At 40.0% G+C, this 26,199-nt stretch overlaps 4 protein-coding genes across 9 annotated transcripts; 1 reads left to right on the forward strand and 3 right to left on the reverse strand.

Annotated features, from left to right (window-relative positions):
• Window positions 1-2,759: 2,759 nt before the first annotated feature.
• On the reverse strand, window positions 2,760-13,797 carry LOC135094651 (ornithine aminotransferase, mitochondrial-like). Its single transcript, XM_063994930.1, has 9 exons — window positions 13,637-13,797; window positions 11,335-11,539; window positions 9,212-9,436; window positions 7,349-7,572; window positions 6,455-6,550; window positions 5,810-5,968; window positions 5,175-5,267; window positions 4,677-4,836; window positions 2,760-4,212 (listed from the first exon to the last, which is right to left on the reverse strand). Exons 2-6 carry the CDS (start codon window positions 11,537-11,539, stop codon window positions 5,927-5,929), a joined length of 792 nt encoding a protein of 263 aa, XP_063851000.1. The 5' UTR covers window positions 13,637-13,797; the 3' UTR covers window positions 2,760-4,212; window positions 4,677-4,836; window positions 5,175-5,267; window positions 5,810-5,926.
• Window positions 4,052-5,923, reverse strand: LOC135094774 (ornithine aminotransferase, mitochondrial-like). Its single transcript, XM_063995134.1, has 4 exons — window positions 5,894-5,923; window positions 5,175-5,267; window positions 4,677-4,836; window positions 4,052-4,212 (listed from the first exon to the last, which is right to left on the reverse strand). The coding sequence occupies exons 1-4, from the start codon at window positions 5,921-5,923 to the stop codon at window positions 4,052-4,054; spliced, it is 444 nt and encodes a 147-aa protein (XP_063851204.1).
• On the forward strand, window positions 12,378-26,154 carry LOC135094650 (TIP41-like protein). Of its 6 annotated transcripts, none has more exons than XM_063994925.1 (7): window positions 15,242-15,396; window positions 15,744-15,943; window positions 16,351-16,530; window positions 17,103-17,325; window positions 17,900-18,058; window positions 18,307-18,460; window positions 25,606-26,154. In XM_063994925.1, exons 1-6 carry the CDS (start codon window positions 15,388-15,390, stop codon window positions 18,409-18,411), a joined length of 876 nt encoding a protein of 291 aa, XP_063850995.1. In that variant the 5' UTR covers window positions 15,242-15,387; the 3' UTR covers window positions 18,412-18,460; window positions 25,606-26,154. The 6 variants fall into 6 exon arrangements, with proteins under 6 accessions (XP_063850998.1, XP_063850993.1, XP_063850995.1 ...); XM_063994924.1 differs by having other exon boundaries at window positions 25,631-26,154; XM_063994928.1 differs by lacking the exons at window positions 15,242-15,396; window positions 25,606-26,154 and adding an exon at window positions 12,378-12,492 and having other exon boundaries at window positions 18,307-19,223.
• On the reverse strand, window positions 19,976-25,820 carry LOC135094656 (uncharacterized). The gene is made up of 2 exons (XM_063994938.1): window positions 25,647-25,820; window positions 19,976-24,913 (listed from the first exon to the last, which is right to left on the reverse strand). Exons 1-2 carry the CDS (start codon window positions 25,818-25,820, stop codon window positions 24,764-24,766), a joined length of 324 nt encoding a protein of 107 aa, XP_063851008.1. The 3' UTR covers window positions 19,976-24,763.
• Window positions 26,155-26,199: the final 45 nt, after the last annotated feature.

Here is a 26,199-nt window from a genome sequence, read left to right on the forward strand (position 1 = left end):
GTCAAATTACTAAAAAAAATAAATAAATAAAAACAAAAATAAAAGAATACGAATAAGACAAAAAATAACAAAAAATCAACAAAAATAAAAAAAATAGATCAACAAAACAACAAAAAATAAGAAAAAATAAATAAAAATTACTTACGAAACAAACAGAAGAAATAGTTACAACAGAAGACTAACAGAGACAACAGACACAGCAGCCATGGACAGACAACACACGCCTGTCTGTCTGTCTGTCTGTCTGTCCAAAATTAATCACGTGTCCCCTCTTCCCTGGGACATCACACGCATGCACGCACGCACATTAGTTTTATTTTTTGTGTGTCTCTCTCTCTCTCTCTCTCTTTCTTTATTTCTTTCTTTCTTTCTCTTCTGTTTTTCTCTGTGTGTACGTAGGTTTGTTGCACATGTGGGTTAGTTTGTGTACATATATACGTATATGTTTATAGGGGGAAGGAGGAGGATGAGGAGGAGGAGGAGGAGGAGGAGAAAAAGAAGAAGAAGAAGAAGAAAAAGAAGAAGGAAAAGAAGGAAAAGGAAGAAAAGTGAAGAGAAAAGAAAAGAAAAATAGGAGGAGGAGGAGGAGGAAGAGGAGGAGTGAGATAAATGATAGAACTAAAAAAGAAGATAACAAGAAGAAAAAGGAGGAGGAGGAAGAGGAGGGGGAGGAGGTGGTGGAAGAGGAGATAAGGAATAAAAGAAAAAACTTATGGCGAATAGAAAGAATGAAAAGAAAAAAATGATAAATGGGGGAATGATGAAGAATACACAAATAAATATCAAAGAAAAATAAAATGAGAGAAATAAGACAATGAAGGAATAAAATAAATAAATGAAGGAAAGAAAGAAAGAAAGAAAGAAAGAAAGGATAGACAAACGCGAGTAAATGGGAAGAGAAAGAGAAAATAAAAAAATAGAAACAAGGAGACAAATAAATGAGTGAATGAAATAAGAAAATAAAGGAAAAAAAAAGAAAAAAAACGATAAAGGAGAAAAAAATACAGAAAAATCAAAATAAGAAAAAATCACAAAAAAAAATCACAAAAAAAATCACAAAAAATCAAATAACGAAAGAGGGAAGTAGGAGAAAACACGTGATAAAGATGGGAATAAGCTGAAAAACGTGAATAAAAGCAAGAAAACCACAATTAACAACGGGAGCGCGCGCGTGGGTCCTCACAGACAGGCGAGGGCACACCGACTGACTGTGGGCGTGAGGGCAGCCACTGGAGGGCTTCAGAGGAGGAGGAGGAGGAGGAGGAGGAGGAGGAGGAGGAGGAGGAGGAGGAGGAGGAGGAGGAGGAGGAGGAGGTGGTGGTGGTGGTGGAGGAGGAAGAGGAGGAGGAGGAGGAGGAGGAGGAGGAGGAGGAGGAGGAGGAGGAGGTGGTGGTGGTGGTGGTGGTGGTGGTGGTGGTGGTGGTGGAAAAGAAAATGAAAAAATCTGGAAAAAGAAAATGAAAGAAAAAGAAATAAACTTTTGACAGAGAGAGAGAGAGAGAGAGAGAGAGAGAGAGAGAGAGAGAGAGAGAGAGAGAGAGAGAGAGAGAGAGAGAGAGAAATAGGACTGACGAAACCTTGTGTGTGTGTGTGTGTGTGTGTGTGTGTGTGTGGTTAAACTTGTTAGTGAGTGTGTATGTGTGTGTGCGTGTGTGTGTGTATTTTGAGACATACACTCTCTCTCTCTCTCTCTCTCTCTCTCTCTCTCTCTCTCTCTCTCTCTCTCAAGGCTGGACATTAAGAGGGTTTCATTAGGCCTACAGAGAGAGAGAGAGAGAGAGAGAGAGAGAGAGAGAGAGAGAGATTCGGACCAGAATTATTTTCTTACCTAACCTCATTTGTTGTTATTGTTGTTGTTGTTGTTGTTGTTGTTATCATCCTCTTTCTCCTCTTTATCTATTCCTCCTCCTCTTCTCTATCTATCTATCTATTCTTCCTCCTCCTCCTCCTCCTCCTCCTCCTATTCTTTTTTATTATTCCTCTTTCTCTACATCTTTTTTATTTATTCCCTCTTCTTCTTCTTCCATATACACTACACCAATCCTCCTCCTCCTCCTCCTCTTCCTCCTTTCTTCCTTCTATTTATATTCCTTCTTTCTCCTACACTTTCGCTACATTTAGCCCTCCTCCTCCTCTTCCTCCTCTTCCTCCTCCTACACATGCACTCCATTTAGTCTTCCTCTCCTCCTCCTCCTCCTCCTCCTCCTCTTTGCTTGCCAGAAACCTTACCGCATGAGCACCTAACTGGAACTCCCACAGAGAGGTCGTAAGAATGCTGAGAGAGAGAGAGAGAGAGAGAGAGAGAGAGAGAGAGAGAGAGAGAGAGAGAGAGAGAGAGAGTGACTTTCAGGCAATGCTAAGAGGAGGAGGAGGAGAGAATGAAGGATGGAAGGAAGAAAGGAAGGAAGGAAGGAAGGAAGGAAGGAAGGAAGGAAGGAAGGAAGGAAGGAAGGAAGGAAGGAACAAAAAAATAAATAAACGAGAAAAAAGGAGAAATAAAGAAGGAAGAAGGAAGAAGAAAAGAAGAAAGAAGAAGAAGAAGAAGAAATGAACTAAAAGATGCTGAAATAGGAAGAGATGAAGTGTGTGTGTGTGTGTGTGTGTGTGTGTGTGTGTGGGTATGGTTTCTTCACCTGTTGGCATTCTCTCTCTCTCTCTCTCTCTCTCTCTCTCTCTCTCTCTCTCTCTCTCTCTCTCTCTCTCTCTCTCTCTCAAACTTCAAAAAGGGTAAAAAAAAATAAATAAATGAAAAGTCTATGAAAATACAATTGTTTTTATTTCTTCCTTTAATTTTCATTCACTAATTTATTCATGAAAAAATTTATCAACAGGTTTATCACTAATATAACACCTGCTTTCCTTATCAATAAAAATGTATATAGATTGTATTACTGTGATGTATAAAACTGAAAAATGCGTAACCAAATACAACAAAAACGTACTTGTGGATAACTCTCGTACAAATGAATGAGAGAAAATGGGAAGACAAAATATTATCATTCAGATCTTGATATATTTCATTCTTTATTAAAACTTCTTCTTCTTCTTCTTCGTTCTCCTCTTAATTCTCTTTCTCTCTCTTTTCCTTTCCTTCACCCATCATCACTAATATTTTCTCCTCCTCTTCCTCCTAATTCTCTCTCGATTCTCTCTTTCAATTTTTTTTTTCCTCTTCCTCCTAGTTCTCTCTTCATTCACTTTTTTTCTTTCTTTTTTTCTCGTCCATCTAATTATCTATTCTCTTAATTTCTTTTTTTCCTTTCCTTCTCTTCCTCCTCCTAATTATCTCTTCCTTTGCTTTCTATCTATTCTTTCTTTCTTTCCTCCTCCTCCTTTTAATTAATTCTCTCTCCTTTCACTCTCTTCTCTTTCTCTTAGTTCCTCCCCTTCTTCTTCTTCCTAATAATAATAATAATAATAATAATAATAATAATAATAATAATAATAATAATAATAATAATAATAATCTTGTCCTTTTCTCAGTCTTGCTAAATTATTTTCTATTTTATTCTTTATTTTCCTTTCTTTTGTATTTCTCTATTTTTTCTCTTCTTATTTATTTTTCTCTGCCTGTTTTCTTATATTTGTTTTTCTCTTTATTTTATTCTTTTTTTCTAGCTTTCTATCTCTACCTGTCTTTTCTTTGTTCTGTTTCTCTATTTCTCTATCTTTTGTTTTATTATTTCTATTTCTTTCTTATTCTATTCTATTTTTTTTCTATGCACCTAATTGTCTTTTTTTAATCTTTTTTTTTTTATTTTAATGTGTAAATTTCAAAATATATTTCTTCATTATATATTTTAGCACATCTTAATTCATATTCTCTCTCTCTCTCTCTCTCTGTGTACAAGCTGCCTTCTACTACTACAACAACAACTTCTATTACCCTTTCTCCCTATATCTCTCTCCCTCTCTCAACTCTATCACTTCTACTCACATTACAAACATACTTAACCTCACTCATTCACTCACTCTACCTACCCTAAACTCTCCCAAATCTACAAACATACCTAGCTAGTCAGTCAGCCAATCAGCTAGTCAGTCAGCCCCTCTACAGACTCAGCACAGTTTTGCGAATAATTTGGGTGCACTCCAGCAGTTGCTCCTCTGTGATGGTCAAGGGCGGGGCAAACCTTATCTTGTCGCCATGTGTAGGTTTGGCAAGCAGGCCGTTCTGTTTGAGCTGTAAGCAAACGTCCCATGCGTCGAATTCTGTTTGGAGAGACAGAGAGGGTAGAATTGAGTGTGCGTGTGAATATGTGCGTTTTTTGGCCTGTCTATTGAAATGTGTTTGGAGGGAGAGAGAGAGAGAGAGAGAGAGAGAGAGAATGTTTGTTTGTGTGTATGTGTGTTTTGGTTTGTTTTGTGGTTCTAACTAGTAATTACAATCATGAACTACACAATCTTGAAACCTTACTTAGCCAATCACAAGCCAACAGTATTCAATCACCACCCTTTGTCACTATCAGCTCAGTACTCACCATCCTCATCACTATCACCCCAATACTCACTCATCACCATCATATTCGGAACCCAATCTTAACCTAACACTACCACCATCATTAACACCCATAAACTCACCACCTCATCACTGTCACCCCCAATACTTACTGAAATTAATCACAATCATATTCGGAGCACAATCTTAACCTAACCACTATGAGCCCAATACTCACTATCATTAATCACTATCGCGTTGAGAAGACCTCTGCCACGAACAATAGAGACAATATCCTTAGGGAGACTTGCCAGCTCATCCCTCAGAATATTTCCCATCTTTTCTGCATTCTCCGCCAGTTTCTCTTCCTCCATGACAGTAAGGGCTGCAATGCCAACCTGTGAGAGAGAGAGAGTGGGTGAGTCAGTGGGTGTGTGGGTGAGTCAGTTGGATGGGTGTGTGGATGGGTGGCTTACTGACTGTCTGAGTGTCTGATGAGTTGACTGACTGATTGCTGAGTGAGTGAGTGAGTGAGTGACTGACTGACTGACTGACTGACTGACTGACTGACTGACTGACTGACTGACTGACTGATTAGCTTATTGACTGACAAACTAATTAACTGGGTGGGTGACTGATTGACTGACTGACGGAAGCATAAAAAATCCTTTATCTCCCAAATCTAACCAAACCCAACCTAACGTGACCTAACTTGACCTGACCTGCCCCAACCCACCTTGCAGGCCAGTGGGTTGCCGCCGTAGGTTGACCCGTGCTCTCCTGGCCTTATCACCATCATCACGTCGTCGTTTGCCAGCACGGCAGACACCTGGGGAAATACACAGGTGAGGTTATCGAGGTTTGCTGTTGTACTGTTACGTTTATTAGCGGAGAATTTTATTTTAGTTTGTTTTTAATTTGTTTGAATGTTTGAAAGGGTAGAAAACACAAAAAACAACAAAGATGACCACAAAATCATCTAAACACACATAAAAAAATACCTCGAATATGAACACAAAGCAAAGCACAAATAAGGAACAGCTGCGGTACACTTATCCCTAGCTATAAGAGTAGGAAACGTCCTTGAACACACAACAGTAAAGTGCACCGCCAATCCATCATGACAGGGTGGGCGAGGGAAGCGCTCCTGCAGCCACCACCACCTCGGGATTTTCTGGCCATCACTTCACAACAACCAAATAAATAAATACACAGACAATGCAAATCTATATTGTAATAATGATGAGGGGTCCCTTCTTGTGGCTGGTGAAGGGAGAGGAGGACACCCAGGGCTGGCTAGCTGGCCTTACCTGGGACAAACGAGGATTACGTCACACTTTTTTAACACGAAACACACACACACACACACACCGGGTAGAGGCCCCCAGACAGCGCCTTTCCCAGCAGCAGGAGGTCAGGGTTTCACTCCCTCATGATCCACCGCCAGACGCTTGCCAGTCCTTGCCAGTCCTGTCTGTATCTCATCTGCTATCCACAGCACTCCATGGCGGTCACACAGCTCCCGGATGCCTGTGTGGGGAGGGTGAAGGTTGGGTTAGGTCACACAGCTTCTGGATGTCTGCAGGAGGAAATGGAGTGGTGTTATGTTAAGTTTGTTTTGATTATACAGTTTGTGGATGGCTGTGGGAGGAAGGTGAAATGTGAGGGTAAGGTAAAATTAGGTAAATAGTATTCTCTCCTCTCTCTCTCTCTCTCTCCTCCTCTCCTCTCTCTCTCTCCTCTCTCTCTCTCTCTCTCTCTCTCTCTCTCTCTCTCTCTCTCTGTTCCTGGATGCCTGGAAAAATAAAACTAGGTAACACACACACACACACACACACAAAACTATAACAAATCTGCCAAAAAGAATCAATAAATCAACAAAAATAAAAAATAAGACAAACAAGAAAACAAAAAAATAACAAATACATCTAAAAAAAAAAAAAACAAGGAGACAAACACACAAAACCCTACAAATAAACCCTGCCCCCACCCCCCACCCCCCCCAGACACACCCACCCCTGAGGTATCCGTCCTTGGGCACCACCACCCCCGCCTCTCCCTGGATGGGCTCCACCATGAAGGGCCGCCACAGTGGGGGTCACTCAGCACCTCCTGCCGGGGACACAAGGGCACCAGTGTTAGGGAAGATTAGTAATGTTCTGTTCTTCATCACAGACAGACAGACAGATAGATAAGTACAAAGATAGATAGACTGACAGACAGGCAGGTAGAGAGAGACAGACAGACAGACAGACAGAATGATAGACAGATAGACAGACATAAGTACAAAGATAGACAGACAGTGATAGACAGAGAGAAAGACAGACAGGCAGAAAGACAGACAGACAGATAGACATGCAGAAAGATAGAGAGGCAGACAAACAGACAGACAGAGAGACAGACAGACAGAAAGACAGACATAGAACGTAAACAAACACAGACTGATACATGGATAGCTAGCCAGGCAAATAGACAGACAGACAGATACACAGACAAACAGATACACAGACAAACAGATACACAGACAGACAGACAGACAGACACAAAGGCAAACAGATAAACCTCTATTTTCACACTAACTGCTCTTCTCTCCTCCTTCCATGGCCTCGCTGCACAACACTTTCTACTTTCTTACTTTCTCTCATCCCTTATTCTGTCCACCTCTCTATGCAAGAATTAACCAGCTTTCTCATTTGCTCATCCCTTTCTCTGGTAAATTGGAACTCCCTGCCTGCTTCTATATTTCCTCCTTCCTATGACTTGAACTGTAGGGAGGTTTCTATACATTAATCCTAAGATATTTACAGAAACTGGCCTTATTTTTTACTTATATCACCCGCAACACGTGGAAATGAATAAATAAATATCTAAATTATATTCTATCACCACCGCCACCACTACCACCATTACCTCCAGAGCCCCTAGGTCATCATAGGGTACCAGAGAGAAGCCAGGCATGTATGGACCGAAGCCACCGTATGCCGTGGGGTCAGTAGAGCTAGACACGGCTGATAAGGTGCGGCCCCAGAAGTTATTATTCGCAAACACTATCTTGGCCTGGTTTGTTGGAATGCCCTTCTTCTCATATCCCCATTTCCTCGCGATCTTGCACGCTGTCTCCCCCGCCTCCACGCCTGCCGAGGTGAGGTGAGGTTAGGCTGGGTGGGGCTGGACTGGGTAGCGTAGAGTAGAGTAGGGTAGGGTAGGGTAGGGTAGGGAAGGGTGGGGTGGGGTTCAGTTGGGGTTTGGGTTGGGTTGGGTTGGGTCTGGTTGGGTTGGGTCTGGTCGGGTCTGGTTTGGTCGGGTCAGTTCGGGTCTGGTTTGGTCGGGTCAGTTCGGGTCGGGTTGGGTCGGTTCGGGTTGGGTCAGGCTGGCTGAGTTGAATTGGGTTGGGTTTGGTTTAGTTAGGTTAGGGTAAGTGTGTTTAAGAAATTTCTATAATATAAAGGTTCCTATTTAAAACATCCCTGCCAACTGCTACTACTATTACAAGAATATGAGAGAGAGAGAGAGAGAGAGAGAGAGAGAGAGAGAGAGAGAGAGAGAGAGAGAGAGAGAGAGAGAGAGAGAGAGAGAGAGAGAGAGAGAGAGAGAGAGAGAGGAGAGAGGAGAGAGAGAGAGAGAGAGGAGAGAGAGATGGATGGATGGATAGATGACTGGATTAGCTGGAAATGTAAAAGATAAAATAGAGACAAATATCTGTAAAACTGTAACAAGATAGACAGACAGACAGACAGACAGACAGACAGACAGATAAGGACTAGAAGGATTTAAGTGGGAATGTAAAAATGAAAGAATGATGAAAAAAAAAAATATTATAACAAATGTGACAGGACAGACAGAGATAGACAGACAGACAGGACAGACAGATAGACAGACAGACAGGACAGACAGATACAGACAGACAGGACAGACAGATAGACAGACAGACAGATAAGGAGTAGGATGATTGATGGTTTAACTAAGGTAACTGTAGAGAGAAAAGGATGGAGAAAAATATTATGACCTCTTAAGTGAGACATGTTGAGTGTTTGTTTGCATCTTAACGAGATGATACTACAGCTTAATTGCCTCTTGTCACTGTTATCTGTTACTACTACTACTACTACTACTACTACTACTACTACTACTACACACCTTCTCAAGATAGCCTATTTCTCACAGATAACAAACACACACATACACACACACAGATAGGTTCTCAAGATAGCCTGCCTCTCTCTCTCTCTCTCTCTCTCTCTCTCTCTCTCTCTCTCTCTCTCTCTCTCTCACACACACACACACACACGCCACAACTCCAAACAAACATGCAAACAACTAAAACACTGTTGCTTGGCCTTCTTGTGGCAGGCAGTGCGTCTGATAAAGGAGTGTGGTGAGGGAATATATTTAGTATTTGTTTTTTTTTACTCCCCACAGTGACAAGGAGTCTCTGTGACCACAAGACATCAGTGAAATCAGTGAGGCTTGCCGGCTATCACTCCTGCTGCCGTGAGTGTACACTTGGTCACTAAGTAGACACAGATGTGCAATAAATAACTATAATATACCAACAGTTTCAATATGCAGTAATAGCAATTATAATCTAAACTGCTGCATATCATTAAAATTAAATGTAAATAAGTGGTAATGCAGTGTAGCATACTGATAAGAAGAGAACTTTTTTATTACTTAGTGATGGCTGCATTAAATTCAACAACCAGTCACAGTGAAAAATCTAATCTATCAAACACACACACACACACACACACACACACAGTCAGCCCCACCTACCAGTATTCATAGGCAGAAGCTTGTCGTAACCAAACAGGGAGGTGACAAACTGCTCATACTCCCCCAGTACATTGTTGTAGTAGGCACGCGAGGTGAGGGAGAGGATGGCCGCCTGGTCCTGGAGGGCCTGCAGGATGCGTGGGTGGCCATGGCCCTGGTTCACCGCAGAATAAGCGCTGAGGAAGTCATAGTATTTGCGGCCTTCCATGTCCCAGAGAAACACACCTGGAATTACGTGGGTGTTTACGTTTTTGTGTCAATTTAGTATGTGGGGATGACAAGAATAAAGCGAAGACTAAAGAAGACCTGGGGATGGTGTGTGGAGGAGGACAGGGCAAGATCAGTGGGAAGGCTGCGGAAGACCTGGGGATGGTGTGTGGAGGACAGGACAAGATCAGTGGGAAGGCTGCGGAAGACCTGGGGATGGTGTGTGGAGGAGGACAGGACAAGATCAGTGGGAAGGCTGTGGAAGACCTGGGAATGGTGTGTGGAGGAGGACAGGAAAAGATCAGTGGGAAGGCTGTGGAAGACCTGGCGATGGTGTGTGGAGGAGGACAAGAAATTAAATAATGAGTTATCTTTTTTGTCTTTTCTCATTTCAAACCGCATTACATTTTTTTTTTTTTTTTAAGACGTCTTTTCAATATTTAGGGGATTTGTTTCACAGTACTATACTTTCTCAAACATTCATTTTGAAGTAATGCAATTCAATACAATTTTCAGCAAGGATTGTTTAAGGGGGAAAACCATTTAATATTTCATGAACTGTAATTTTTCGTCTTGACTCACGATTTTTTTTACAGTTTAAACAAAAGAGTGAGGTGTGATGCTGTGCTGGTGAGGACACGTGCCCACTCCCTTGCCGCCCATATTCCATGGCACGCCTCACCCCTGAGTCATCCTCACACACACACACACACACACACACCATCTTAACAATGAAACAGAGCAACGAAAGAAGTTGTTGTTGTGCAAGCGAGTTTATCAATGAGGAAGGAAAGGATCTGGAGGTGAGGGCGAGGACCAAGACGAGGCCTGTCAGTGAATTTCTTATACGGTCGGTGTGGAGGTAGTGCTGATGCAAGATGAAGGATGCTTGTCATGACACGAGGCTAAGATGAGGCCGGCCTTATCGCTAATGGATAACGATGGACAGGGTCACTTCAGAAGGACCAAACGATCACTACGACAGCCAGCTTCAAAATGACCTGTTCCGCTATGTGGGCCTGACGGTTCATGCCTGTCAAGGGGTCACGTGCCGTCTTTGCCTGTCATTGGCCACAAATACAGGGGCCACTCATTATTGGCGGAAAAGAGAGAGAGAGAGAGAGAGAGAGATTGGGTGGATTGGTGTGTGGATGGATATTTGGATGGATGGACAGATGGATGAGTCGGTGGATCACTGAGTGGCAGGGTGAGTGGAGGGTGTGGGTGATAGGGTGTGGATGGCGGGTTTGGGGTAAGTAAATGGGTGGATGGATGGGTAGGTGGTTGGGTGGATAAGTATGAATGAGTAAGAATGGAGGGTCAGTTGATAATGGATGGATGGGCGGGTGGGTGGTTGTGGGTGTGGATGGACTGGGTGGGTGGTTGTGGGTGTGGATGGATTGATGGATGAGTAAGTGGATTGCTGGCTGGCTGAGTGGTTGAGTGGATAAGTGGATCGGTGGCTGAGTGGGTGGTGAGTAAGTGGATTGGTGAGTGGATGAGTGGAAGTGGATGAATAAGTAGATGGATGGATTGGTGAAAAGCTGTATTTGTGTGTGTGGACCTTGCTGCCTTCACCAAGCTGTGGTCCAAGAGTCTGAGTCTAGTCTGGAGACATTATGGGCATCGAGTGGTCTGGGTACCAAGGGAGTCGAGCACCTAACCTCCTGGGGGCTGTTTGACCTAGCAACTATTCGCCCAGTATTAAGTGAACCGGCACCTCAATCTTTTTTTCTTTCTTTTTTTTTTCTTCTTTTTTTATACATAATTTCAGTTTCCCTTGGCCTGTGTCCCTTCAACATATCAATAAAAAAAGAAACTGCAAACCTCTCTCCAACAGAATTACGCAGTCTCTCTCTCTCTCTCTCTCTCTCTCTCTCTCTCTCTCTCTCTCTCTCTCTCTCTCTCTCTCTCACCTTCTCCCCTACAAATGGCGACAGGCAGAGGCTTGTAATTATGCGCTCCATATTTATCTTCTCTCGCCATTACTTCCTCTGTCGTCAACGCGCTGTTTACTCTCTCCTGACGCGGCTGAGTGCGTGCTGAGGCGGTGCGGGACAGACAGCGGTGGCCTGCTGCTCCCGCTGACCTCGCTGCTTGCTGTGTCAGTCTTGTCAGCATCTGTAAGGAGGTTAAGGGTGTTTAAATGAAGCTACACCGGTTTTTAAGGGTGATTTTGCTATTCTAGTGGCAGTTTAACATGATATCTATACTATTAACGGGTAAACACTATTGAGAACCCGGCTAATTATGTGTGGCCTTTGAATTAGTCGTAGTGAGAGAAAAGCGTTTCAGAATGAGGTTTAAATGACACGCAATAGAGGAGACAAAGGAAAGCAAATGGTGTGTTAAGGAGAAGGTATGTGGGGAGAGAACTGTGTATTTACTGTTATATGTGAGAGCAAGATAAGATTTATATGACGCGTATATGAGAAAAAGGGAAGATATTGCAACACAAACTACTACTACTACTACTACTACTACTACTTTTTATCACTCGTCCACTAGCACCCAGTAACCCACACACCAACCCACAAGCTACACACACACACACACACACACACACACACGCGAAGGTCAGGTAAGGCAAGGTAAGGCAAGGTTGGGCATTTAGAAAGTCGACCCAAGAGGTGAAAAAGAAAACAAAAAAAATGTATTGCGCATCTCAATATTAGTCCATGTATTGCGCAGAGAGAGAGAGAGAGAGAGAGAGAGAGAGAGAGAGAGAGAGAGAGAGAGAGAGAGCACTATTTATATACCAGCACTTAATCTTCGCTTTTTGCTTGAAATAGATGAGAGCAGTGTATTGGTGAGCACGTTACACTCATAAATGGGAAGACCTGGGTTCGAGTCCCGGGCGTGGCGAGGCAAATGGACGCACCTCTTAATGCGTAGCCCCAGCTCACTCAACAGCAAGTAGATAAAGGATGCAAGGTTAAGGTTATGCCTGTATGTCTGTGTGTGTGTTCGGTTACTGCGCTGTGAGGTTCTGTAGGGGGGACTGCTGGCTGGCTGGCTGGCTGACTGACTGACCACACGACTCCAGGTTAATTAAGTTACCTAATTAAACAAAAGTAGGTAATTTTATTCATCTATCTATCTTCACACAGTCCAGTTCAAATCTAACCAAGTTTAACTAATTTACAAACATACAGACACACAGACACACAGACTATATGCGTTTCTACCTTGTACAGGACCGGTTTTTAGTTAATTAATACAGAACAAAAGCATCTCTCTCTCTCTCTCTCTCTCTCTCTCTCTCTCTCTCTCTCTCTCTCTCTCTCTCTCTCTCTCTCTCCATTTTTGTCCTCCTCCTCCTCCTCCTCCACCATGCATATATTCAAATTATTTTTCATATCAGTAAATCCTTACCTTTAGAGAGAGAGAGAGAGAGAGAGAGAGAGAGAGAGAGAGAGAGAGAGAGAGAGAGAGAGAGAGAGAGAGAGAGAGAGAGAGAGAGAGAGCTCCTTTTATCCCTTATTTCAGTTTAATCATCCTCACCTCACCTTAATTAGCTTCTCTCCACACCTGACCAGAAATGAACAGCAGTTAAAATAATAATAATAATAATAATAATAATAATAATAATAATAATAATAATAATGATAATGAACGAGTATTACCTGAACATGTTAGTAAAATGGTTAATAATAATATTCCTATAAACAAGATGCACAGGTAGGCACTCACACCTGTTTGTAGTTCAGCACACCTTGGTCATTCTTTTCTCAGGTATCAACAGTTGGGATGCGTATTAATTAAGGTGTTTTTAAGCATTGTTTGTTTGTTTGTTTTTTGTACATCTTAAGTATCCTTGCTTGCCTAAATCATCTAAAAATACAATGATTTATTTTTGTTCTTACATGTGTACTTGTTAACAAAAAGATTATATTATTTTATTTTTTATTTATTTATTTTATTTATTTATTTTTTACTTTGTTCATATTCTTACGTTAAATTAGCCTAACTTGTCCAAAAAACGCGTCAAGTGAAAAAAAAATATATATTAATTAACGTTTTCTTTCTTCATATCCTTATGGTAAACTGTTCTTACCTGCCTAAATCACCTGTAAAGCCTCGCTAATTCCTATTCTCACCTGTCCTGATTTAAACATATGTATAACTATCAAATTACAATATCAACTTTTGTATTCTTGAATTTACAACTTTTACTCATTGACAACACACACTTTAATCACGAACGTCTTTTCTCACCTTGGCGGACAAATGTGTGAAGTGACAGGTCTTCTGTGGAAAATTTCAGTTGAATTCAAGGTTATCTCCACCTGCAGAAGTCACCCGCACAGTAACTACCCACAGCACGTGCCAGGAGCGACTGACGGCCTGTGCAAACGGCGTGGCTACTCATGGAGAGATTTCGTTATAGTTCCCTCAGATATTTACGGAGATGCTAGAAATTTCTGTATATTCATATTTCTCTATACATTCATTCATCTCCATTCACAAGACCATTTGATAAAAAAGAAAATAATAGCAAAATAAAACGCAAAATAAATTAGTAGTAACGAGACTAAACAAATCTCTGAACATATAAATAAGGAAAATAAAATTCACCGTACAATCTGAAGACTCCGGATAATCGTAGCATCATTCAGAAATATCGGGAGATCTGGCAACTAAAATGTAACTCCGCATTTGGCAACAATCTATTTAAACCGCCAGAAAACGCTATTATTTTAGTATATCCCACTATTATAAGTACTGGATAAGTTACTACAACACTTCATCTTTATTTAGAGTAGCTAGAGAGAGTGGAAGAGTAGAAAGGAGAGTAGGTATCAGATGTTTTGTAACCAATACTCAACCTCGTTAAATCTTGTTGACCTTGAATAAGTTTAGATTGGGAGAGGAGGAAGGGAGAGGATGCATGAGGGAAAATACCTGTCTGGGAGAGGTTGAGACGTGAGAGGGACGGGAGAGAGGGTGGAAGAATGCACTGAGAGAGGCTGGGAGGGTGCGAGTGGCTGGCGGTGGAAAGATACTGAAATATGAGAGGCTTAGGAGGGGTGGGGGAGGGTCTTTCAAGTGAGAGGTGGATGTTTATGAGAGGTTGGGTGGTGGGAGAGTGGATAGTGAGAGGCTGGAAGGTGAGAGTGGATAAATGTGGGAGAGTAGAAGTTTGAGAGAGGTTGAAAAGTGAGAGGTTTAGGGTTTATAAGAGATTGAGAGGCTGGGAAGAGAGAGAGAGAGAGAGAGAGTCAAGATATACAAGGTCAGATACACAGCGCCAGCCAGCCAATCACAGAGCAGAAGCTGGAGGCGTGAACCAATCAGAGAGCGATCATTTAGGGCGTGTGGAGCAAAACTGGTCAGAATTTTTTTTATTTTCGTTCGCTTATTATCAAAACCTTCGTTCTAAAGATACGACTTTCTCAGAGGCCACAGGAATTATCAGCCAGGTTTCGAAGAGTGTTTTTATCTCTAATAATGCTGAATACTTGTTAAACTATAGCTAGGATCATGAAAAAAACACTTGAAAACTCCAATAACTTCCACTAGAACCTGTTAAGCTATCACTGCAATCATGAAAACACTTGAAAACTCAATAATTTCTACTACAGCATTTTAAACTATCACTGGTATCGTGAAAACACTTGAAAACTCTAATAAGTTTTACTGCAAGCTATTAAGTTTCCATTATTTTTAAAACTAGCAGTGGAAGCATAAAATATAATAGTAACAAGAAAATAACACTCAAACAAACAAAAGCACAAGATCAGAATCAATCTACAGGAGTTGCCGATCCAAAGGCCTGGCTCAGGAGTGATCCTGTGCCACCTGTACCATCAAGATCAAGATCAAGATAATCAAGGTCACAAGAAGAGGAAGAGTGTTTGTTGATCTTTCTGTCTTTAAATTTTTACATCATTATATTAAACATTCCCATCCTAACACTCGTCCTCGCCCTCAGTGTTGCTAATTGGTGTGTATCACCTTGAACTCTAATGAAAGATGTAAGTAAAGATATAATTAGTGACAAAGTGGGAGAAAATAAGTGATTTGTGATTTTTTTTTTTACGTTGTTTTCTAGAGTTTAGTTTTGTTTTATAATTCTTGATGAAAGTAAGGAATTATTTTAGATTTACACCATCACACTCTACAATACTGAATGTGATTTTTGCATACCTTACTGGATTCTAAGAAGCTTTACATGTGACCGTGAGGAAATTCATACTTTTCGACCCTGTAGGCTAGTGTAGAGTATCCTTGAGGGGGGTGGGCGTCCAGGGAGGGGGTTAGGTTAAATTAATATCCCTGGCTTACCCTAAAAAAAACATTATCTCTCCCTCCTTCCCCACAGCAGAACAGCATGTCGCAGAGCCCCACAGACACAAAGGCGGACCCCACAGAGACAAAGACAGACCCACCAGATTCCGAGGACTTTACCTTTGGAGACTGGACAGTAAGAGTCACCAAGAGTCACATCATGGGGTCCCAGTGTGAGGCGGAGGAGACCTGCACTGCTGACACCACACCTGAACATCTGTGTAACTTTTGCAGGTGTGTAGATGATGGTGGGTGTTGAGGAGGAGGAGGAGGAGGAGGAGGAGGTAGAGAGGGTAGGAGGAGAAGGACTGGTAAAGAGGAGGTAGAAAAGTGAGAGGATAAGAATAATGAGGAAGTAAAGGAGAAGAAGTGAGGAGGAAGAGGAGGAGGAGGAGAAGAAGTGAGGAGGAGGAGGAGGAGGTAAAAACACACAAACGCATGCAAAAACAAACAAAAACACACCACCTCAACCTAACCTAACTAAACCCCACAGACAAAAAAAAACACAAAAAAAACATACAAAAACACATTAAACATACACTTTCAATTGCATTCCATCTTCAACAAAAAAAAAAAAAAAAACAGCACCTCAGCCTAACCTAACCTAACCTAACCTAACTTAACTTAACCTAATCCCACAGGTACGAGAGAGAGCTGTCCCTTCCCTCACTGCCAGACATGGTGTTTGCTGACAACATACTGCAGCTGCGGCACAGAGAGGGCGGCACCATCACCTTCTGTGCCCTCGATGCCCTGCGCTGCGTCAACCCCAAGGAGAGCTCTCTGCAGGTGGCTCATGCTGCGGTCTGGCGGGAGGCACGGTAAGGGAGAGAGAGGGAGTGTGGGAGGGAGAGGAGGTGTTGATGTTATGTGTTAAGGTGTTCTGTCTTTCTCTTTTTTTGTTGTCATGAGTGAGGCTACATTAGAAAATGATGTTGGTGTTACTATTACTACTACTACTACTGGTATTATTGTTACTATTACTGGTACGACGGTTTCACTTTTATGTGCATTGCTACCGAATACTAATTAAAATAACAGAGGTGATGTGAGGCAGCCAATCAGAGTTCATTGCTACTACTGCTACTGTTATGAAACCTTTACTTAACTTAACCTAACCATCACACCCTAGGGCAGAGGTGATGAGAGGCAGCCTACCGAGGATCATTGTTTACTACCACTACCACCACCTAACTTACCATCACACCACAGGATAGAGGAGTACCGCAGATCATTATTTAATACCATTACTACCACTACCACCACCTAACTTACCATCACACCACAGGATAGAGGAGTACCGCAGATCATTATTTAATACCACTATTACTAAAAACCATTACTGCAAACATACCTAGCCTAACTTAACCTAACCTAACCGTCACACCCCCAGGGCAGACTGTCAGGGGGCGCAGAAGGTAGTTGAGCCATACGACTGGACCTACACCACAAATTTCCGAGGGACGCTGGCCGGGGCGCTGAGAACAGAGGCCACCACAGAGCGAATTGACCTGGATAAGCTGAAAGTGAGGGAGGAAATTAAATTCTACTCGGAAGTTTACCTGTACGATGACGAGCTTGACGACAATGGCTGCACCAGGTGTGTGGCGAAAGTGGTAAGGTATTGTGTGGTTTGGTTTGGGGGATGGATGTGTTTGTGGGGGTGTGTGGAAGTGGTAAGGTTTTGTTTGTTTGTTTGTTTGTTTGCTTGCTTTTTTTTGTGGGGGTTTGGTTTAGTTTGGGGTGTTTGGTGTGTGTGTGTGTGTGTGTGTGTAGTTTTTTTTTTTTTTCTTCTTTTTGTGTGTTTTAGTTTGGTTTGATTCAGTATATGTGTGTGTGTGTGTGTGTGTGTGTGTGTGTGTGTGTGTGTGTAGTTAATCTTGATAATATTGCTTCTGTCGTCATGCTGTCTGTTATGTCCTGTCTTTATTCTGTATATCATGCTATGTCCTTATTTTATCACATTCTTTCCTTATTCTGTCTACCATTCTACCGTTATTCTGTCTACCATGTTCTGTTCTTATTCTGTGCATTGTGTTCCTTTCCTGTTCCATCTCTATCAAAATCTATCCTTATTCTGTCTACTATCTCATCCTCATTCTGTTTTTATCATTCTGTTCTTTTTCTATCATGTTCTTTCCTTATTTTGCCTAGTGTTACATCCCGTTCTCTAACCCTTGTGTTCCGCAGAGAGTGATGCCGAGTGGGATCTTTGTGGTGTTCCGTCACTACCTGCGGGTGGACCAGGTGTTGGTGCGGATCAATGACACACGCCTATACTCTCCTGCTGGGGCGTCACATTTCCTCAGAGAGAGCTCCACGCGGCAGGCAGCTATCAGTGACCTCAGGGTGAGTGCTGGGTTTGTCCTTGCTGCTGTGCCTGGTGTTAAGTTAGGTTAGATTAGATTAGGTTAGGTTACATTTGATTAGGTTAGGTTAGTGTGGGTTTAGGATAGGTTAGCTTAGTGTGGGGTTAGGATATGTGGTGTGTGAGTGGTCTCAGTCCTACCCTAAGATTGAGGTCTGAGCTTCTGTAGGGGAACACACGACCCTAGATGAATTAAACGCCACTCATACCAGTGGTTTATCCCCGACAGGTCCCAGCGTCGGTGTACACTAACCCTGATATAGTCTGGCAGCACCTCCCTGTAGTGGAAGAGACTGTGGACAAGATATGTGCTGCTGGATCTGCCTCTGTGTGATCTTCTGGTGTTTGTCTGGCCTCCCCATCGCAGCTCAGCGCTCAGAGAAGTCAGTGTTGTGTGCTGTCGTGGTGTGTTGGGTTATGGAGTCTGTGTTATTTTGGTTCAGAGAAAGAGATTGAGGTTATTTTTTTTTATTTTGGGAGTGAAAGGTTAGTAATCTATTTCTCCTTTTCCTCCTTCTCCACTTCTTTCTCCTTCTCCTGTGTTCTGTTTTCAGGCTTGTGTTATTTTAGTACAAAGAAAGAAAAATTGAAGTTGTTTCTTGCATTGGGAAAGAGAGAGAGAAGTTAGTGATCTGTTTCTGCTCTTCCTCTTCTTTCTCCTCCTCCAGTCTTGAGAGAAATTAAGTTCGTAATCTGTTTCTCCTCTTCCTTTTCTTCTTTCTCCTCCAGCCTTGTGTTATTTTAGTATAGAGAGAAAGATTGAGGTTGCTTCTTGCATTGGAAGAGAGAGAGAGAGAGAGAGAGAGAGAGGTTAGTGATCTTTTCTCCTCCTCCCTTTCCTTTTTCTCCTTCTTTTAAGTCTTTCACTACACAGAGAAGAAATAGTGTTTGTTTCTTGCACACAGGAAAAGAGATAGAAGTTGAAATATGTTAGTAAACTTTTCCTTGTATTTTTTTAGTGTCTTCTGATCTTACTTTCTCTATAATTGTCAAGCTCTTTTTAAGCAACACAAAGAAGAATTATAACTTATTTTTCACGCTGGTTCAATTCAACGAGAGTAGAAATGAACCTTGCTCTCTGTCCATTTGTCACTAACATCCGAGAACTTGTATGAGGCAACAAATAAAGTCCTAATACTGCTGCTACTTAATAATTATCACATGTAACCTTACTTATATCCCCTGCTGAATACTTATCTACTTATCACTCACCTACGTTGCCAGATCGGTGCAGGTGAGAGAAAGAGAGAGAGAGTTACAGGGTGGGAAATAGAGTCCTGCTGTCAATTTTAATCTTATCCTTTCTTGTTGTTTGTCTAGTGTGTTCTTTGCTGTCTTTTTACCTTATCAATGTCTTATTTGTCTTGTGTTCATTAATCCAGTCTTTCTTATCCTATCCTCTTGTTTGTCTTGCATGTTCTTTGCAGTCCTCCTCTCTTATTTTATCTTATTTCTTCTTTTTCTCTCTCGTATTGTTTAATGCATTTTTTTCTATCGTATTTTATCGTGTCTTCTTTATATCTCACGCCTTCAATTCACTCTTTCTTATCCATATCCTCCTATCTTATTTTATCTTAGTCTTCTTTTTCTCTTTCGTGTTGTTTAATGCATTTTTTCTATCGTATTTTATCGTGTCTTCTTTATATCTCACGTCTTTAATTCACTCTTTCTTATCCTTATCCTCCTATCTTTTCTGCCCCTATGCCTTCTTTCATCCAATCTTCCCAGTTTATCCTCTCCTGTTGTTTCTCTTGTCTTATTTGCAATCTTTCTATCTCATCTTATCCAATTCTGTCTTGTTTGTGCTTTGTGTCTGCTTTAAACCAGTCTTCCCACCACTGAAGATGCCAGTACCTAACCTCCCTTAAGTCTATGTAGGTGGAAAGGAAATGTACATAAAGAAACCACATTTTATTAGTCAAAACGTGAATTGTGTAAATGAAGCGCGTCCCTCACACTCACACAGAGGACAGCTTAGCCACAGACCCCCTTCACTGCTGTACCTTTTCTCCTATGACCACTTAAGGGTTGGACACTTATACCACAGTTCCTTAAGTAATTGTGTAGTGTAAGACTGTGGGGAAAGATGAAAAATTAATCTCGTATCTTCTTATTTTTTTGTGGTGCTTTGTGTGTTGTGTAATTGTGAGAAAGGGTGAAAATTTACCTTGTTATTTTATTTTTTCTGTGGTGTTATGTGTGTAGCGGAAGAATTGTGGGAAAGGACAAAAATTTGCTTCTTATTATCTTATCTTTCTGTGTCCATGCAAATCCTGTGGTGCTTTGAATGATAACAAAGGATGGCCGGAGCAGTAAGGGGCGAAGAACACAAGAATGCGAGTTATGAGAGAACTAAATGCATACAGGTGATTCACGCTAGGTAGAATCTGAACACTTTAAAATCTGTTATGTTATCGAACCATTTAGCCGAGTAAAGCCAAAGGGATGATCAAAATTATAAAAGTTGGTGAATGTTTTCGTAATGGTTTGAATCCGTAGAAATGTGTTTACTTGTGGTCGCAATCTATGAGAAACATTTTAGTACTAGTCTGAAATGCTCCAAATAATTTACTACTTATCTGTTATAGAAAAATATTATGCCACTACTTGTCTGAATCAATGAAGACTATTTAGATCTATGATAAAAAAAAAACACAATTTAACACAACCTTCGTCACAACTCCATCTCATTAGCTTTAATCAAGGCCACACAAAGACACATCATTAAAACTTCATCTCCAGTAATGCACAAGTACTGAAAGGCACACATCTGTAACCTATCACTGTAATCTTGAAAACATCCTTGAAAACTCCAACAACATCCACTGCAGCCTGTTAAACTCTTGCTAGGATCTTGATAACACCCTTGAAAACCCCAATAGTCTGCTAAACTCACTAGAATTTTTAAAACACCTTTGAAAACTCCAATAACATCCACTGCAGTCTGTTAAAATCACTAGAATCTTGAAAACACCCTTGAAAAACCCCAATAACTTCCACTGCAGCTTGTTAAACTCACTAGAATCTTGAAAACACCCTTGAAAAACCCCAATAACTTCCACTGCAGCTTGTTAAACTCACTAGAATCTTGAAAACACCCTTGAAAAACCCCAATAACATCCACTGCAGTCTGTTAAAATCACTAGAATCTTGAAAACACCCTTGAAAAACCCCAATAACTTCCACTGCAGCTTGTTGAACTCACTAGAATCTTGAAAACACCCTTGAAAAACCCCAATAACTTCCACTGCAGCCTGCTGAAGACAGAGACAAGGTACCAGAACATTTGAATTAACAACTGTTAGCGTTCACATTCAAGTTTAGAGCGACAGAGAGAACGAAGATGCAGTTCAAGTTGGTAATAAGATAAAATTGTTCTTCGCCAGTTCCTACAGACATTAATATAAAAATAGAGGATATTTTTATTTATTCTCCATTGTATTTTGTGCATAGTGACTGCCAGCTATGTATGACAGGGTGGTATACATAGGAAACTGTTGTATATTGTAATGCTGCATTGCTTATTCACACTACAAAAGTCTTCAGTATTCAAAAGGTGTATTTTAGTAATATTACATCAGTTTCCTTTACTAAGTGTGTGGCAGTGATGCAGTGATTGAGGCGGTTAGGACATACGGACACTGATGCTCTCACTCACTCACTCACACAAACACACACACACTCACTCACTCACTGGGTTACATATTCCTTTCTGTCTTGTTCTGAAATGCAGCAAACTGATACATTTACACCAAAACCTTTACTTGATTTATAAGGCATCAGTTTATCCCAATGGAAACAATAATTTTTTTTCTTTTTTTGTTTCCTTTAGCCAGTGACCCTCTTATGTAAAAAATAAATAAATACAGCGTCTTACAACAGAATGGCAGAAAGTCAAGCTTGCTAAATATTTCAACACTAGATAGGATAGAATACATAGACCAACAAATGAATGAATGAGTGAGTGAGAGTGTGCATCAGTCTAGCAGTGTTACCATGTCACTGTTCCCACGTCCTCGCCCACCTGAGTCACACACACATAGACACGGACGCCCTGCACAACTAACTCTACCCTAACACCTTTGCTAACACTGTCATAACTTACTGTATAACTTACTGTGATGTTTACACTATGGTTCTACACAATACTAAGGTGTGCTATGCTTATAAAATTCTTATGGATTAACAAAATAGACTCTTAATTCTTAACAGTACCTGGGCAAAGGTGAGATTCTCTTGTACCTGGTGTGATAATTAAAGGATTCTGACGCCTGATTGAACGGCCATACAAAAAAGATCGTTTCTCTACAAAAAAGATGAGATAAATAATGGTAATAATAGTAAAGGTGACATTTTTTTTTAAATTATGAGATTTGAACACCTGATAGGAAAGTAATAAAGGAAAACCTCATTTCAGCACATAAAAAAGAAAAAAATAATAAATAAATGATAATAATAATGACTGCTTCCAAAAATATATTAATGAGATTACAAGTTATAATATAAAAACAATAATTTTGATACATACACAAAAAAAACTGCAAAAAAATGTGAACAAGATGACAAGTTACAATATAAAAAGACAATTTCAAAATACAAAAAAATATAACTACTTTTAAAAATACATTAACAACATGACAAGTTATTATTATTATTATTATTATTATTATTATTATTATTATTATTATTATTATTATTATTATTATTACTTTTACTTTTTTTTCCATTGTGTATTAGACAGCTCACAATAATACTTCTTAAAAGAGAAATATATTAGAATACATTATGCAGCTATAAATACAGCAAGAATAAGATGCTAAGTATTTTATAAACAAATAGACTGAAAACCATGAAAAAATATATAATAATAATAAAAAGAAAAAAACTAATGATAAAAAAATACACATAAAAAAATAAGATGTTTAAATATTGTATACAAAATAGAGAGAAAACTGTCATAAAAACATCAACAAAAAGATGTTTGTAGTATTATTAAAACCTAAATTAAAATAGAAAAAGAAAGCAAGAAAAGATGTTTAAGTATTGTATAAACAAGTAGGTTGGAAGTAAGTCATAAAATGCATGAATAAAAGGACGTTTGTTGTAAGACTGAAAGATTAATTGAAACTGATAAAAGACTGAAAGATTAATTGAAACTGATAAAAGACTGAAAGATTAATTGAAACTGATAAAGAGTCCAGCAAAGTTACAATGAAATCTTCAGTTATTGTACAGAAAGGTGGAAAATACAGTCAAAGGAATACAATTACTTCCATATAAAAGCTAGATAGAATACAGCAATACAATAGACTGAATAAGAGGGATTTCAGATCTACAACTCTTATTAAAAAAAGTCAACTGAAAAAGTCATAAAAATACAATAAACTCTCTTGTATAAAAAGCTAAATAGAATACAGTACTAAAATACAATAATATACACTAAATAAAAAGGACTTCAGATGTACAACTCTTGGATATATATAAAAAAAATTATTAAAAACACAATATTACAAATACAAGGATCTCTCCAGTATACATAATTAAAAACTAGACAATATAGTATTAAGTCTGAATAAGAATTAAGATCTATAACTTTTCTATGTATAAAAGAGCCAGACTGAAAAATACAGCCATAGAAATTCCAAGATCTCTTCCATACATAATTAAAAGCTAGAATATAGTATTAATATTGAACACGGTTTCAGATCTGTAGCTCGTGTGTGGATGAAGTAAGTGTGTAATTGTCATAGTATTTGTGTTAGGAAGTCAATTTGTTCAGCACCTTCATTTTGAACTGGCAGAGTGTAAAGTGTTCTCTCATGTTTGGCAGACTAATTGATATTGTTAAAGTTGTTCTTGCAAAATTAAACATTCTTGAAATTCATAAACAAAAATAAAATGTTTTCAAATACTGATAAGAAAAAAAATGTGTTCGAATTGATAAACAAAAATAGAAAACATGTTCTTTCTAATATTGATCAATGAAAAAAAAATTCTTGAAATTGGTAAACAGAAATAAAAAATGTTTTTTCTAATGTTAGTAAAGAGAAAAAAATGTTCTTATAATTGATAAACAAGTAAAAAGTTCTTTCTAATATAAGTAAACAAGAAAACAGTTCATCTAATTGATAGGCAGAAATAAAAATGTTTGTTTTAAGGTACATAAACAAAAAAATGCTCTTCGTAATTTGACAAACTAAAGGAATAAGAAAAAAGTTGTCTTCGCACAAAAACTTTTTCTTCTTGCTTCTTTTCCTGTTCAGTTTGTGCCACACATGATGAGGAAGGCAGAGAAGTAAGAAATGCCTTGCTTCTCTTTTCATTCCTTCACTGGCATGACTTCTGTGGCTCTCAGACAACAGGAGAAAAAGAAGAAAACAAAAAGAAGAAAAAAAATACGCATCAACGAAAAAAATATAAATAAGACCAGAGAAAGTGCAAAAAAATAAAGCAAAACAAAAAAGATTAAAAAAAAAAACGACGCAAAACAAAACCAAAACAAAATCAGTATAAAAAAACGAAACAAAACAAACCTTTCAGAAAACACACAAAAAAAAAAAAAAACATCCAAAAAACAAACGCAACACAAACACAATACTCTGGATCACATTAACGAACCATCAGGTAACACACGACTTGGCACAGGTGACAGCACAGGACAAGTAAACACAGCAGCCCCTACAAGCTTAGCCGGAGCTCTGAGACACCATCAGTACAGTAGGAGGCACAGCAGAGGGGTAAGAATTCCAGGCCTCAGCGAAAGTATTGGCCTCCACCATGTTCTTGGCACAGACGTAGGTGATCTGGATGCCTCGGAGCAGGATGTCTGTCACCGCCTGTAGATGCAAGGGCGTGTCAGGATAAAAGTGGATAAGTAAATTCAAGGATCTGTCTGTAGGATGGATGTCAGGATAGGGTAACGATTCTTAAGCATACATATGGACTAGCTAAATGTCTGTCTGTCTGATATTAGGATGGGGTAACGATTCTTAAGCATACATACATACAGTGGCTAAATGTCTGTCTGTCTGTCATTGCTTGTAGGGAAGACGTACTGGTGTTCTCAGCGTACTATATATTTAACTTATGACCAACGTGCCATCCAACCACTAAATAAATATTGTGTTTTTTTTTTTGTTTTGCTTACGATGGCTGATTTGTCATATAACCAGCCTGCCATCCAAAAGTTTTCTTGCTTCCAATAGTGATTTTGTAATGGATGAAGGCCAAGCACAACCAGTGTATACAGTGAAAGGCTGTTAGGATGGATAAACACACGAACGTACACTCTAACTCAAGGATGTCTGTTTGTCAGTACCTGTGAGATACAAGGATATTATGTCATGGATAGATTGACAGTACACACACACACACACACACACACACACACACACACACACACACACACACACACACACACACACACACACACACACACACAAAGAACCAAAACTTGAACCTGATAAAAAAAAAAAAACACGAAGCATTTCCACCACACTTAGCCGCACCTCACCACACTTCCACACAGTTAACCGCACTCCACACTCCGCCAGCCTGGGCCACACTCACCGCCATGGGGGGCAGACACACGGTGAAGGGGATGAGCATGGCGTACCACCAGGCGCAGAACCAGGACACCCAGATGGCAGCCAGCACCAGCAGGATGAGCCAAATGATCTGCCACAAGATGCCACCCGATCCACTTGTTTCCGTTGATCCTCCAGAACCTTCGCCGGATGCCATCTTGCCGCTGTGGGTTAGGTTAGGTTAGGCATTGGTGTTAATGGTATTTGAAGAGAATCTGAACCTCTCGTTGTGTCTGTTTAAGGGTGTCAAAACTTTTATTATGTTTTTTTATGGAATTTGAGTCTTTTATTGTTTGTTTAAAGGAATCCAATGCTTAATTTTTTTTTTTTCCTTGCCTGATGCCATGTTGGTTCTGGGCGGATGTGTATAGAGGATTGTACTTGTTACTGAAGGGATCTAAGCATTTATTTTATTGTATTTTATTTTGTTTACTTATTTATTTACTTATTTAATTTATTTATTTTATTTTTCTTGAGGAGATTATAGGTTTGTTTCTGTGTGTGTGTGTGTGTGTGTGTGTGTGTGTATGTGTGTG

The sequence above is a fragment of the Scylla paramamosain genome, chromosome 46 (assembly GCF_035594125.1).
Source record: "Scylla paramamosain isolate STU-SP2022 chromosome 46, ASM3559412v1, whole genome shotgun sequence".
NCBI classification, from domain to species: domain Eukaryota; kingdom Metazoa; phylum Arthropoda; class Malacostraca; order Decapoda; family Portunidae; genus Scylla; species Scylla paramamosain.